This window comes from Pleuronectes platessa, chromosome 16 (genome assembly GCF_947347685.1).
Source record: "Pleuronectes platessa chromosome 16, fPlePla1.1, whole genome shotgun sequence".
NCBI classification, from domain to species: domain Eukaryota; kingdom Metazoa; phylum Chordata; class Actinopteri; order Pleuronectiformes; family Pleuronectidae; genus Pleuronectes; species Pleuronectes platessa.
In genome coordinates this window covers 15,199,548-15,215,690 of record NC_070641.1, presented here as the reverse complement: position 1 = coordinate 15,215,690, position 16,143 = coordinate 15,199,548, and the positions used below count along the sequence as shown (strand labels likewise).

Below are 16,143 nucleotides of genomic sequence, written 5' to 3'. Positions count from 1 at the left end.
CATCTGCCTCTTTGTCTCTGCAAGTTCTCTCCTGAGAGGTGTTTTGAATGTGGTGGGGTGGAGATGCTGCTGAGGAGGGTGATGTTTGATGAGGTGCGCTGAGACAGAGGGGGTGTTTGGGAGCCCCAGGGGGAGCAGAGATGACTAACTCACTACTCCTCCTAATCTAGGACAAGCACACCTAGACATCCTTCATGACTCTAATGTTTTACTCGTGTCGGGCCAAAAATATGTCCACTGAGGTTAGCCAAAGTGGGTCGCCCAGCGGCTTTTTTTGGATCACAGAAAAAGAAATTGTGCCATCTAAATGATCGCTGTCTTCTAAAACCCACCCTTGATGGCGAAAAAAAAATTCAGTCCCCGCCAGTTTATTTTTACAAGTATCAAACTGGGTCAATGACACCACAGAATACGACCAAACCCAATTTAAACAGTGTTTAAAAGCATCAAAAAAAGCAACGTAGCAACACTTAAAATCCTTTTTCAAAACATTTTTATTGGTCTTATAGAAAATAAAGTAAGCTGTATCAACAAACATACAATATATACATCAATAACTTAGACACCTCGGAGAACCACGTTTAAATCCACAGTTGTAACTGTATATATGAATACATAGTACTTATCTACAGATTGCAAAAAGTACAATAATTTAATTTATAAATAGTTACAATTAACTATTGTCTGTTTTCATACAAAGTACTACAATATTTTATTACAACCCATACAGAAAAATAACAAAACAGATTATTTACTTTGTATTACTCGCTTTAGTCAGATCTTTATACCTTGGAAACACAGACCCTCTCCATGGAGTAAGAGAGGGACGAACCTGCACAGTCAACTGTTTACAAAGCATAAATTCATGTAAAAACAAAAGCCACCGTCTGGAGGGCTCCTAAATTCAACCACCCCACAAGTGCTGTTATTTATTCTCTCTAACAAGTTGCTTGTGAAAACACGAAACAAACAAACAAACAAAAACAAAAAAAGAAATAGCCACAACCGATTAAAATGTAAATCTGCAGAACAAATTACAGTGTTAAGATCAATTCCAAATACACACTCAACATGTAATGAGAACAGAAACGCTGCGAGTGGTGCTACAGCAAACGACAAGCATTAATGACTGGTGTAGCAGCAGAGGAACCTCAATCACACAAACACACACACACACACACACACACAGACTCACAAAACCTGGCATACCGAAGGGAAATAAAATAACCCAAAACAGATATTGCAAGAGGCCCTTGTGACAGAATCTATTGTTGCATCCGTTTCCACTCAGTGCACAAAACCTAAGACACTGTATATTACAGCAATATCTTTGAGTCAGATATCCGAGTCCGATTTATGGATCTGCAATTCAGTTAATTTAAGACCAGAGTAATGAGGGAGTAAGGCTCGAGTGCAACCCCATGGTTCCTTTTACTAAACAGTATACAATGTTACACTGTTAGCTACTATAAAACAAGGGCCAGGGATGCAAAGTCTGAGGGCAAAATAAAACTTTATACAAACTAAAATCTACAAAACAGCAAGGTTTATTAAATAACAGACCATAGTCACTTTGACAATATTGATTACTCTTACATCTACTCTTTCACACCGTTTCCACTGAGTTGCATATTAAGGGTCACTTTTCACAATGGTGATTAATACCTACTGTAGCTACATACTATACAACCGTATGTGTGAGAAGGAGAGACTCGTCATCTCTGGCGGAGATTGAGATATTGGTCGACGGTGCGGCTCGAACACCTTAAAAGACACTTGACACGAAAAAGATTCACTCCACAGGACAGCCACAGCAATTAACGACGCCAACATCAATACTGGGCTATGTCAAGAGTCGGATACATATTTTTCCCACAGTTAACCAGTCAATGTAGACAGCTAAGCATGTTGACGAGATGAGGATAGCGTAGGCAACTGGCGCACAGACGATAGACCCAGCGCCCAGGTCTCCGGCAGGGAGTTTTGCTGAGGCGCGGTTTTGAGAGTGACTGTAGATTAACACCTCGCCGACACCGTACGACTTTCTGACCAGCAGGAGTGAGAGTGAGTCGTGGATGAAGTGCATTCTGTTAATGTCATTACACAACTACTTTCACCTTGAGGTGTAAAACTGCTTCACTGTTAAATTCCTTTTAGAGGACCAGGAGAGCGACGCGACACTTGGCACAGAGGGAGCGCTGCTGGCAGCTGTTGTTGATTGTAATTCTACGGGTCCGTGCTGTGTCTCTTTCTGAGTGAGGATTGAAGCCCTTTATGACATGTTTATTATTATTATTATTATTATTATTAAAAAAAAAAAAAAAATGAACAGAGCTGCCATCCCCACTTTTCATCTAGAATGGTTTGTTCATTTGTAGAGTAACCTGTTTTGTCCTGAGCAAAACAAGCAGGAGCTTAGTGCATACAAAACCTCAACCAAACTCTACCGCCTTTAATCGGACAATCTGAAGACCAGTGGGTAAATTTACACAAGAGATGCTGCGCCGTTTGGCGACTTATCCTTTGAGTTCACTGATGCAATTTTATACCCTTGAGGAATTGCAGGGTTTCAAAACAAACAGGTAAACAATAAAAACGGTTGTTAACTTCACAGTTCCGTCGTCTGCGGGAAGGTAAATTCGATTGGTTACTTGTTTTATTTCTGGGATCTAATTCAGACTAATTAAATGGCAGAAGTAAATACAACAATTAAATGTGCCCTTTAATGGAGTCATTTCCTTTCAGGTTGCAGACGATGTATTTAGAGGGCATCCAGCACCAGGTGCAACCATAATTCAGATTCTGTAATGACAGGTTCACTTTGAGCTTCAGGTAAAAGCCTTTGAATTAATGTCCACTAAAGCCATTTCACCCAGTTCTGTCTAACATGGGTCAACGTGGTAAACTCTTAACAACAATATGATTTGTAACTAACACCGAGGAAGCAGAGGATATCACAGATGCCGATACGCACAAAGACAATTGACCTTGTTTACACCACCTAGTTTAGCTCTACAGATTTGTATTTGTTTTTAAATAGCACAGCATTGACATCTACACAGTGAACGACACTGCCAACTTGTCACTGACACATCACATCACGCGCTACCCCACAGTACGCGCCTAGTCACTAGAAAAAGCTATCAGACTTCAATAGTAAGCCACTTTCGGTACAATTGCAAAAAAGATGTCACAGGATTATTTATTTTTTTTACTTTTTCTTTTTCTGTATTTCTATAAATAATGGAAGGTTATCTACCAAGTAATAAAAATCAAGAACCCAACATTAGACAAAGTTTTCTACACCTTAACAATTCAAACAGTAAAGCTTGTGTAAAGATTTTTTTTCTTTTTGGAAATATCTGAGGGCCCTGTCGACAAGTAATTACAAAAAAATGCAATATATATCTGTTAAACAAAAACGACTCCAACAGATTTTCTTTATGAGCAAAAACTATGTTTAAAAAATGCTTGTGGATTTCACTGTCCCCACAACACATGAGGATATTACTGTGATAACATTCAGATTTTCAGATATTGTAGAAGAATCTTGTCATATTGAGATGGCACTCGGGCTCTGAAGCAAAATCATTACGAACCGCTGAACAGCTTTAACGTTTCCACTTAACCATAAATATGCAAGACCTCTTTGTATTTTCAGTGCATACGTATATTATTGCATCTACCAGTCATATTGATATTGACGAGTTCATTAAAGCCTGTCACAGATGAATAAACAGAAATGAATGCTAGATTTGAGAGCATTATTTCACGCCTATATTCCTGACAGACGACCAACAAAATCACAAATAGGATTCATTTACTAGTTTTGGGTTAGTCAGGCTGTTTTGAAGACATCTGTAGCATCCACACCACGATCCTGCGACCAATTGTTATTAACCGAATTAAAAGTCAGTGCATAATAACAAGCAAAAGGGTTTTAAAGGAGACATGTTATGCTTTTTCAACTTTTTCCCTTCCTCTAGTTTGTTATGTAGGTTTTTTTGTGTTTATAAAAAGGTCTGCAAAGTTAAAAGCCCAAAGTCTGTGGTAAGGGAAGCTCTTCTCCTGAAGCCAGTAGTCCGACCGATACTTCAGCATCGCGTTTGCATAATGGACACCTATTGGCAAGTCTGGCATGCACCATAACAAAGCTAGGTAGGTCGAGAGTGGCAATCGGGAAGAGTTTAATAGCTGCATCATCTTGCAGTGGATACACTGAACCCTTAAGTGCATGAAAGCAAGTGCTGAAGTCTTCACTTCCAAAAGAGGATGGGTTGAGGAGCCAGGGGTTGAAATGTATTTTCAATACTCGTCCTTGACAATACATCTCCAACCTTCTCTTGTTCCAGTCCTTTCATTTCATGATTCCTGGTTGTGGCTTGGCTGTAGCACAATTGTAGGCCTCGGCCAACTTGCTGGCCAACATTGTTATGACATTTTTTTTTGGAGCTGTGTGTCCACTTTTAACTAAAACTGGGTAAGAAGTAAGGTTATTGTTTATCAATCTTAACATGTTTAACAGTGTTTAAAGATTGCGAACGCTAGCTTCGGGCATTGTTGCTGCTGCTCTGTTTACTTACGAGTTTTATTTTATTTCGATTTTGGACATTTAATTAATTGCTTTGTGGACCACGACAATGATTTTAGAACATGGACAGTTAGCCTAGCTGTTGACTGACCTTGTTTCGAGCCTTTTGCTATTGGTAGCATGGCTGTGTGGGACATTTTTACACCGAGGCCAAACAGTTCTTCTACAGTGTAGAATTTCCCCAGTCAGCATTTTCGTTTACAGGGAGGGGGAACTTTTAAAATTGACAGGAGCTTCAGACAGATGCTGAGAGGAAGAGATCCGCCAATGGACAGTGATGTTTTTTCTTAATATTAGAGCATGTAAACCTTTTCAAATAACAACCCACAATAAAATGTTGACCTAATTAAGAGTATAAGATGTCTCCTTTAAGTAAGACAAACCCAGGCTCTTTCTGTTGTTTATGTTGCAAAATCTCCAATTCTTGGGACGGAAAAGTCTGAAGAATTAAGTCTTACAGTAAGCTGACAAATCATTCAGTATCTTACCAAAAACCATCAACAGGCCCTTAACAGTCGGCAAACAATGCCACCCAATATTGCCTTCTTGAATACTTGTGACCAGAATTCACATTTTAAGTGAAATGTGTTAGTATTGCCAATACATAACAATTTTTACTGTCAAATCCTGACATGTACAATTTGATTGTGTCATCTTATAGCACAACATGTCTGTTGACAAGTGCAGACTGCTGAGTCGTACTTTAAGGGTGACATTGGGAAGCATATTTTTAGGGTTAGTGCCAAGGGGTAAAACTGAGAACTTACACAGGTGATCCTGTGCCATGTTACAATGCACTGACTAATCTTGAAAACTTCCTCCCGCTCTTTCTGCTACTACGACCTAGCCTGCGTTTTGGATTTTACGATGGTGATGACACTGGTTGCAGCTACTTTACCAGGGATGAGGGGACCTATGACAGATGCCATTGGTCCCCTGGCTGAGATGACGGGGTTGCGGGCCACAGTCCTGGCAAAGCTCTGGAGAGCCTCATACTTTGAACGCAGAGCGTCCAGCTCCACCTTCATGCTGGCATTCTCTGTGGCCAGCTTGTCCACTTCCTGCTGCAGCAGAGACTTTTGCTTCTCCAGCTCCTCTTTTTGGGTGACACGCTTTACTCGGCAGCTGGCAGCATAGCCCCGGTTCTTAAGGGTGCGCCGCCGCTGTTTCAGCTGCACGATCTCCTCCTTCGTCAGCCCCCGTAGATGCTGGTTCAGCTCCCGCACTGACATGGTCACCAGCTCGTCATCCGTCAGGCTGGTGCCATTTTCCCCTGGCTCCCGTTTCACCTGTGCATAGGGGTTAGATAGTGTTATAAATAGAATTATTCAAACTGACACAGTGTTACTTTTGTGTCATGCAAGCTATTTACCTTCAAGGCCTTGTTTCCCTTGTTTGGGGTAGTCATGCCACGAGTCCACCTGTAATGCTGGTTGTTCTGCAGGTAAGAAAATACTATTAGTATGATACCGCTAGAAAAACTAGGAGGAACCCAATTTCTTTGAAATATCAGTAATGTCTTAAAGTGCAATGGAGCTACAGCGTGACTCAGTCCTTGCACAAAGAGGGTCAAGGACTCCAGACTTCCCTCTAAGTGTTGCCAAGTCTGTTGAGCGAATCCTAACTGGACTATTGCTGCCACTAAGGACAAATAACCTGCTGGCATATGCACGTCCCTCTCCAACATAGGTCAGTTTGAGTAGGACGAGGCCGAACAAGTCCTTAAAGATTTCTCACTTGAATCCTGCATTGCATTAAAGTGGAGAAGTGGGGTGAGTCACAAGCAGAGTGACATTTTATTCAGATGGCAGCAGTTCACAACGATTTCTTGGAAAATAAAACTTCTATTACTTGCAGCCTTTCAGGGAACAAGGAGCCATGGATATGAATGGACTGAAAAATACTGAAGTTTTTCTTTTTCTTCAGATCATACATCATTACCTAAAACACATTCATAAAAAGGGACACGGGGCAGAGTTTCCCAGTACAAGCCATCCAGCCTACAGAGTCACACCTGCCTAGATTTATGTGGGACTTTAATCCCATAAATCAATGAAATAAAGGGATATGCTCAAACCACTGCAGAGCTTCAAATACCATCCAGAATAAAAGCACTGCACTGCAGTTTATTCTGCAATGTCAGAACTGAGGGAGCACCAGGAGAAGAAGCTGGGCTGGAAAGAAATCTAACCCACTGGTGTTAAGACAGACAGAAGGTTGGGTGCCTTTCACCGTGTGAGCTCTGTCACCAGATAAGTACGCGCTCACATCTACACACACACACGTGCACACACACACTCATGGCCCTGGGTGCTTTACAGTACACGCAGTAAATGCTGTGTCGGTGACACAGGCACCCACCACAGTCAGCCCAGCCAGCACATTGCCTTAGTAAGCTGATTTACACAGCCCATCGGTGTGTGTTTGTACAGAGCACATAAACAAATGCATGTGGGCTCTTACAACTGCATCAAAAGAGGAGACAAAGAATCCCAAAAGGGAGGACTGTCTGCGAACAATGTTTTTGTAGCCTACATGCCCACATAGCCAGTCATCATGTGCATGTGTGAACTGTCCGGAGAAGCTCCGTGAGGGAAGGAAATGAAAAAGGAAGCATGTGAGTCTCAGCTCTGCAGTGCACTAAGATGGCCAGGATATTTCCATGGCAACAATAGTGTGCTACAGGTGGACCGGTCACCTGAGCCAAACAGGGAGAGACAGGCGCTTGTTAAAAATGACCTGAATACGACACTATCACACAGGCTGGGGACATAACATGAGGTCAGATTGTGACTTGGATTCTTGATGCTTTCTCTTCAAAGAGTCCTCTGGCTGTGCATAAAATGGCAATGTGTCTCCGTGCTGCGGATGCCCATTTAAAAAGCCTTTCAGGATCTGCAAAGGACTTTTTAAATGTGATACTTTTCATCTCTGTTGGGATGCCTATGAATAGCGGACTGATAGTAACACCTACGTTTCACTGGCCTTTGTGGTGACTCATTTCCAGTAAGCATTTGGACCACAGATGCAAAACATAATGGGATAATGGTCTGCCTGATGATGCACAGATAATGGACAAATAGACAGGAAAGTACTCCACTAATAGCTACTGGGATGAGAGTGGGAGGGGGGAAAGGCTGCATCTTCCAAATTTCCAACTGAACCCATATTCCCTTCAGCAGCTTGGACCCAACATTGTTAAAAAAACAAGTTGGGAGTCTTGAAAATGTGGGGAGATGGGACAAAGTCCAGGTCGAGGAGTCGCACTCTGTCACACAGCTGTGTAGGGTAACATGGCTTGGCGCGTTAAAAGCTCACCATACGACACCGTGGAAGGACTGTGCCCAGGCTGCAACCCTCCAGCACGGGCTGCTGCCAACAGACGGCTACCAGTGACAGGGCATGGCAGCACAACACAGACAAGGTCCAATGCACAGCTGCTCTCTTCCACTACAAGGCATTTCTTACCTCGCAGAGACACTCACACACAGAGGCAAAGAAAGGAAAAACACAATCATACACCCCCCCCCCCCCCCCCCTTAATTGCAAAAGAATGCCTTTGGATTTGACAAGTTCACTTTCTCTATGGTCACCATCAAGTACATGTATTTTCTCCTCTAGTCATTTCAGGTTAAGGAGCAGGAGGTGAAAGCTCCAGCTTGGAGCAGGGGGTCAGCGCAGGTAGGGAGCAAGAGGTGGGGTGGGGGACACAAGACATCTTTTGTCGGGGCTTGCTGAATTTGTATGAATTGCCTGGAAGAATGCTGACAAATCAGAGCTGATTGCTTGTGGAGGAGAGACATCACACCCACAGGAAATAGAAAATGCTGAGTGTGGTCACCCAGAGAAAGAGAAGGTGAGAGAGAGAGAGAGAGAGACGGACGGAGAAAGAGAGACGGACGGAGAAGGAGAGGGTGAGAAGAAAAAGAGAGAGAGCAAACAGCCTTGTGAAAAATGCATGCTCGACACATTTAGAGGAGCTTGAGAAGAACAGGTTGAGAGAGAGAGAGAGAGAGAGAGAGAGAGGGAAAAAAAAAATACTGATCTCAGCAAGGACCAAAACCAAGGTGCCAATTAAGAAGTCGTGAAGTTGAACTAACACGAGAGCAACCCAGCCAACCTTCAAACGCTGTCTGTGTTCATCTAAATCTATGGAGAGAAGCTCACGAAGGTGGGGTCGATTTAGGTTGAGACTCAAGTGGGAGCAAAAAAAAAAATATATAAGAAATAAATGGGATAAATGCTGATGTGACATGATAGGTCCGGCCTTGAGCCTGTGTCATGTTTTAATGATCTCATCCCCTCCACAGACTCTCTCCAGGGGGGCTGCCAAGGATGGACACCATAAGCTAGGGGACCCTTTGTTGAGGGGGAACCGAGGCTACAGCATCCAGGCACTGCATCCCCTGATGAATATTTATCACTGTCGTTCGCTGCCTAAGGTGGGGGTAGGAGACAGAGGCGGGGGTAGGAGGCTGAATAAAGATGCTCAGGAGGTGATTCCTCAAGGATACAGCCAAGGCTCGTCCATCAACGGTTGTCTCTAAAATGGCGGTAGGCTGGTGGGGGCGGCGAGGGGGGGAAGAGGTGGGGGTGGTGGTGGATTTCTGGTACGGAAGGTGGCGAGGATGGTGGCTGAGGGCTGCAGGGAGAGCCAGCCCTACTTGACAGCAGTGTAACAAGATTATCAGGGCCATAAGTGCAAACAAAAACCCCAGCAACCTGCCTCAGAACCCAGATTACGACAGCGCCCGCTCTCTGAATACTAAACATGGCTGGGGAGGACTAATGGGGAGCGAGCTTCACGGAGACATGACAGCGGATTGCACATCACGCAACGGATCGCATGCGCACGCGTCCACACAGAGACTGATTACCAAAACCACACAAGCACATATAAATTCAACTTGTCATGATCAATTCTTGAAATGAGGCGTCCGAGCACTTGGCACTGGCAGCTTGCTAATGAAGTGAATGAAACTAGACAGTGGACGTGCATGCTGATGAAAGACTGTTTTCAGGAAAGCACGGGCGGCATCCAACAATGGTAACTCCGTTCTGTGAAACTAACAGCTGAATATTATCTGAGAGCAAACAATACATTTCACTCCAAAAGAGAAGAGACACAAAGTGGCTCATTTAGCTTATAAAACAGATTTAATTAATTTTCTTCTGCTACAACCAAACTTGCAAAGAAGGTCTGTACATCTATAGATCAATGGCCCTGGTATAAAAAAGGCCCTATAGGAGACAGAATAGTTTAGCACCACCTTGAACTCAGTCTTTGCAAAAAACCTGCACATCTCAAGTCGATTAACACGACACAAAAGAAGAGAGCTGGATGTGAAGTTGGTACGATCACCTATTCAGTTTCCCCCGATCAATAATGTATGAGGGTTGTAGTCTCTCGCCCCTTTATCATGGACTTTCCACAGGAAACAGTATGATGATCACCACAAAGATACCGAAAAGCACAAGTGAAAAATAAGGGGAAATGTCAGCGGCTGTCTAATCACGCTAAGGCTCATTAATTTATACTCTGTGTTCATCTGTTGTACCGTCCACTTGCTCTTTCAGGGTTGAGATTCTTAATGCAGCCAGGCAACATGCATGCCATAAATAGTCATTCTCAACACTTCATGCCTGATCAGAGTCACTACTTTTACTCCCTCCCTTCTAATTCAGAGTTGAAAAGATCGCTTAGATATTCAGATCTAATCATTCCTCCCTTCAGCTGAGTGAAGTCAATTATCAAGCGAGCTCCATGTGTCGGGCGCCATTTAACTGCAAATTAAAAACCAGACTCCTCTGATAGCTCGGGAAGAGTTACTGGAAGACTGGTGTAAACTTGTGTATGGAGACAACAGTGTGTAAAGCGTGTCTGTGTGAGAGAGAAGGGTACGACTGGAAGAGGGGAGGGAAGCTATTAACTACTAAGTATTCAGAGCGTGAAATAAGAGTGACAAAAAGGGGGAGAGGGGAAATCATTCAGCAGCTTTCAGAGGGAAATGTGATACGCTTGTGGTAGAGGGGAAATACTGAGCCCATACTTTTGATTTCGGTTTAAGGGCAATATCAAAATAGCAAGTAACGAAAATCATCTCTTAAATTTTGAAATAAATACAAATACTTGCTGTTAGCAAGAATCTGTTCATCATCCTGAGTACAATGGATATATTCTGGAAGGAAAATTGGGATGTGATGTTTTATCCAAAGATGTAGATGCTTGCTGCATATAAAAGGTTATCGACTGAGGAGAGAGTATAAACGCAGATGTTTTGGATATTCGCAGAAAAATTCAATCCAATTCCTAAAATTCCTTAAATAAAAATCCGTCCACAGGTTGTTAGAGCAATTGGGAAAGTCGGGAAGGTGTAATTTTTCAAGTTAACTTGTTAACACATCGGTAATAAAGACAGTGATTAATGCATTTAAATGGCTTCTTTCTTATACATCCTAGTGCTTTTGAATCAGAAAATGCTAAATATGTACCATCAGTGCTAAAGTAAGATTAGCCTTTATGGATAAAGACAAATAATTAGTTGTACAGTCTCATTTGCTCCAATAAGTTTAAAATATTTAAGTTGTTATAAGATGGAGATAAACAGTAAGTGGCAGAAGCAGAGAACATTAAAAATCTTAAAATATTGTGAAACTCCATGTCGTATCCTAGCACACAATAATATCCACATTTTTTTCGACCACAAAACAACTAGTACTAATTATGTTACACTATTTAAAAATAGACACCATAAAAAGATGCAGAGTGATAGAGGCTGGCTTTGAAAAAGCCCCATATGGATTCTAGTGGGTTGTGCCATGCAGAAGAGCATGTGGCACATTTATGTCTGAAATTTGCATCTAGTTCATGTGGTTTAAAGTGAAAACATGAATCACTTCCCTCGGGGGATTTTTTATTTTCTGAAGTCACTGATAATGTGAGGGTTATTTAAAGGGACTCGGGCTGCGCTGGATTGCATTAACCAATGTTTCGATATTTACAGAATCCATTTCCAAGCTCAGCAGATGCTGTTTACTCTTGAAGCTGCCCTGTTAGTATAAGCAGCAGGACAAGAGGAGAGACTTCATTGGTCTTCCACATTATCTGCCTGGAGGACCTGATTAAACAGGAAGAGAATAGCTCTTGATACTTCGGCCTTGCACTGGCAGAGGAAGGAAGGATTGCAGGCGACCCACACACTGGCAAAATATCCAGGAGCTTTACTACACTGGTTGCATACATAAGAAATGCATATCGCTCCCATATAATAGCTACCACACAGCCTCTGCAGCACAAAAGTCTAAACTACTGCAGTTCTGCCAGTTTTATTGCAATTTCAAGTGAAATAATACAGAAATAATTCACGTTTTATGATTAGTGCTGCTGCACAGCTAGGATCTGAGAAGGATTCTCTTCAACTGAAACATCCCTAAGGCTATCAAATAAACTGAGCTCAGCAGCATCAACAAATAACAAAAAACAAGCAAGGAAACTAATTTATCATCACATTTTCTTTTCTTGGGGAGAGATTTGATTCTGATAGTCCACTGGCAGTTATCACCTGAAATCAACAAAGATGCTAATTTCTATTAATAACATTGTCAGCCTTCATTCAGTTCAAATTATGACAAGTGATTGATGAGGTCTGCCTACGAGACATTTGATGAAGCCTCAGACTCAACGCGATTGTCCCCAAAAATTACAGAATCCAGTCTGAATTAATAATTCAGTACTAATATCAAGGGCTCAGCACTAAGAATTTGTACTCAAGTCTACCTCAAGTGATCACTGCAATGTGCTGATGCAATCTCTGTTTGATTTCCTCACATATTTTAGTCTGAACTGAAGCTCAAAGACCTGGAACAGATTACAATCATAATCCCATATCATAGAAATGTTCAGCCTTTGAGTTTGGGATTTTGAAAGGTTGCAGGTTTGATTCCCACAGCAACTAGTATGTCTGCCTACAATGTTGGAATGGTCTGTCTGAACAAGAGACTGAAGTACAAGCTACTCACCGTGTGTATGGCAGCTAAATAATAAATAATGCCCAGAGGATGGTTTTGCTGATTAAATGTTCGTCACATTGCCTTAATGAATTGAAAAATATATTTTTATATTTATTAATAGATTGTCATTTTGTCTAATGGTGCTAGTGAAACGATGGTGACTAGAGAGAGGAGGTAATACAAATATTAAAGCTGGATCCTGCAGCATATAAAGAACAATTTAAACAGGTAGTGTACAAACTCAGAAAGCTTTCATTTATTTACAGAGAATCTGAATTTGATTAAGTACTGATGTCATTCATAATGATCTGAGGATCCCTCCAATGTCGGTTATACACTGCTCATGTGAAGACACATTTTCTCTATCTTTTAATTTCTTAAGCCAAGAACATGGGTTCTTTGTCTCATCAAATGCTACAAGGAACAAGGAAACCAGCAGCTTCTTCCCTGTGTGATTCAGTAGTTTTATTTTTAAGTATTGGTGCGGTCAAATAAATTGTTTTTTAATGTCAGTTTACCACAGATGTATCCAGCACATAAATCAGGCAAGATAAAAGTAGGTTACATGAAGAAAAAAAACAGCCACCAGTGGACCGCTCTGCTCTGACCATGTTCTGTCCGATATTGGCTAATGTAAATTATGAACACACAGAGGGCAGTAATGAACATGCAAGTCTAACTCAAACAGAAAATCATCAAACGCACTCGCTACTCTGGATGAAAGTAGTACTTTGAAAAGAGGAGCGGGTATATCGCAATGCTAAGCAATCATAATCTGCATTGCACTTGCAAGAGGTTTCATCACCAGGATTCACTCCCTGTTGCAAAAAACGGGGGGAAAAAAAACTATATTGATCTTTTTCTCCTTTCCTTCCAGGCATTCCCATTTCCCCGTGCAGCTTAAGCAGCATTTTGTGGACAAATCCCACAATTGTGTTCCTTTCTTGAGGCTATTAATGGTGCTGAATAGGCGTAACCACTCCCAAGGCACAGCTGTGTTGGCCAGACAGAGGAGTTGGTGGCCAGACTGTACACTAAAGTCTTGCCTTGTGTTTCATCAACCTCACATATCCTCTTCCACCTCCTCCTCGTACCACCACAACAACCTGCCCGTTCCGAGCATCGCTGCTGGGTATGAGTTGTGCGCTGGATTCACCTCTGTGGCATCCAGCCTTATTTCATCTTCGCTACCACAATGCAAGAAGCGATAAATCTCAGAGCTGATCTCCGCCACTCCCTGCCTCCATCCTCACAGCACCGCCATCCCCATTGGGCTCTTATATTGGCCCTCATCTGTTCTTGTTACCTGCAGAGAAAGGCAGAGATGGGCATTACGCTTTATTGAGAAGCCAAGCTTCTGATGTGGGCCTGGCCTGTCTGCTAAAACACACTTCAGTGCCCTGCTCGCCTGAGGAGAGATGATGAAATAAGTTGAATATCGGCGCAAGCGTGGGGAACTTCTATTTGTTAAGCCCTGCCTGTGTACGCTCAACAGCTTCCAAGGTGACTTTTCCAATTGCACAGAGATTCTCTGTGGGTAATTCATTACCTGCCCTCCATAAGCGTGCACTCTAATAGGCGGTAAATTTCATCAGGGAAACAAGAGCATCTGCCAGCCCCTAAATACAAGGAGAGACGTGTTCCATTGTATTAAATAATGTCATAAGGAAGCTGCTTATCTATAGGATGAGAAAATTACAATCTTACGCCAACATTTAATCTCAAACACCACACAATTTAGGTGGTGTTTGCAATTTGCCATAATCCCACAATTACACATGACCCAATTTAAACAACTCACCAGTTGCAGGGCTCCATTATAAAAAGCACAGGCTTAATATATTGCTTATCATGCTTCTTTTTTTTACATGGATTTTACATCGTACTTGACACCTAAGCACTTAGTCTAAATGTACTCACACCCTGTTCGTTGGTGCACATCATGACAGCCGCTAATAAAGCGCACATTCTCGGCTGCATGCAGATGAGAGACTATTGATAAATGCATGATGGTGATCATGACTTGATGACTCGCGGGGACAGATCAGCACCGCTTCGATCCATCTCCTCGGTGATAAACATCGACCCTTATCCACCGAGCAGACCTTTGTCCGGTGGTGCCATATTTCGGGGTGGATTCTGCTCCCGACTAAAATAAATCATTGTGATGATTCAGCATGATGAGATAAAAATAAATAAATTACAAAAAAAGCCAACCGCCGCTTGTTGCTCGGCTCTGATGAGAAGATAAACACTGCGCGTAATTGCCTGGTTGTGATATTAAAAGCCAAGGGCGGCGGGGGTTGGTTTGCCATTGTTGCAGGTTAACCGTGAATTGTCACTTCAGGTGAAGCAGTTCAGGAGGAACCGATGGCTTTGATGCATTTCCTAAACTGCTTTTGGATTTTTGCATGCGTTGTGAAGCTGCACACACAAACAAACAAAAAAAAAAGCACAACCCGTTGCTCCAGCTTTGACGATCACATTTTTTAAAATACATGTTGCAACCAACCTGATCTCGGCTGAAGCGCAGCCTCTCGCTCCCCTTTCCCGACGAGGTGATGAAGCAGCAGGTTTAAACGGCGGGAGGCGCATGAGTTGACGGACCCGCGGAGAGGAGCCGTGACACCGCGCGGACACGAGACGAGACGCCCGGGCTCCGGCACAAAGGCGACCCGCGGTCACACAGCCGGTGACATTCCGCGACTCTTCGGTGTCGTCTCCTCCGCCACCACCACCGCCGCCCCTCCGCCTGGTGAGAGTGGCAAAACAACTCCCCGCCTACAACAACAAGCAAGCGAGGAAATCCCCGTGCTCAGCCGTCCTCACTACACCGCGGGTGACTCCTCAAACCGGGGAAGCGCGCGTCACGGCGGGCCACCCCTCCACAACAAACCACCACCACAAAAAAACCTCAATGACACGTTATTTTATTTCTGTAATGATTAGCGGGAGTGTGTACAGGAGACTCGCTGCCATCTCAGCACCGGAGGAGCCCCGAGCTTTTGTCAGCTCTCACCGACCAAACGAGTGTTTCCGCTTAGAAAATAAACCCCCTACTCCCCCGCTAGCCGTTCGGCTGTCTTGTTTTGAAAAGCAAGCCCTTGACACCAGCCGCGCTAGCTTTGACGCGTGAGGCGCTAGGTATGCTAGCCGCGCGGAGCTAGCAGCCGCGGCCAGCTTTTCAGCGGCGAGGGCGAAGGCATGCACACTCAGCATAACAGCAGCCCCGCTGTGTTTGGCTGTAAAGACCCACCTGACTGACAAAACGACGCTCTTCCGGAGTTGTAGCCGTGGCGGTGCTCCTCTCACAGCGGCATGCGGGCGACCAAGACCCCCAGAGCCGCAGCCGAATCGTGGGTTTCTCTGACAGGAGCGCTCCCGACGCGCCAGCTCGTGCTCTCCTTGTTGATTCCCTTTCTCTTGTATCGAAGCCAGACGTCATCGTGTTTGGCCACGTGACTTCATTCATGCAGGATCTTCTTTTCTGAAACGCGAAACAATTCTCACCAAAAAAATAAAAAGTAAAAAAACAAAAACAG

General features: G+C 43.3%; 1 protein-coding gene across 1 annotated transcript; it reads right to left on the bottom strand.

Moving 5' to 3' along the window:
• Positions 1-476: 476 nt before the first annotated feature.
• LOC128459039 (transcription factor MafG) lies at positions 477-16,009 on the bottom strand. The gene is made up of 3 exons (XM_053444140.1): positions 15,858-16,009; positions 5,964-6,029; positions 477-5,880 (listed from the first exon to the last, which is right to left on the bottom strand). The coding sequence occupies exons 2-3, from the start codon at positions 5,997-5,999 to the stop codon at positions 5,428-5,430; spliced, it is 489 nt and encodes a 162-aa protein (XP_053300115.1). The 5' UTR covers positions 6,000-6,029; positions 15,858-16,009; the 3' UTR covers positions 477-5,427.
• Positions 16,010-16,143: the final 134 nt, after the last annotated feature.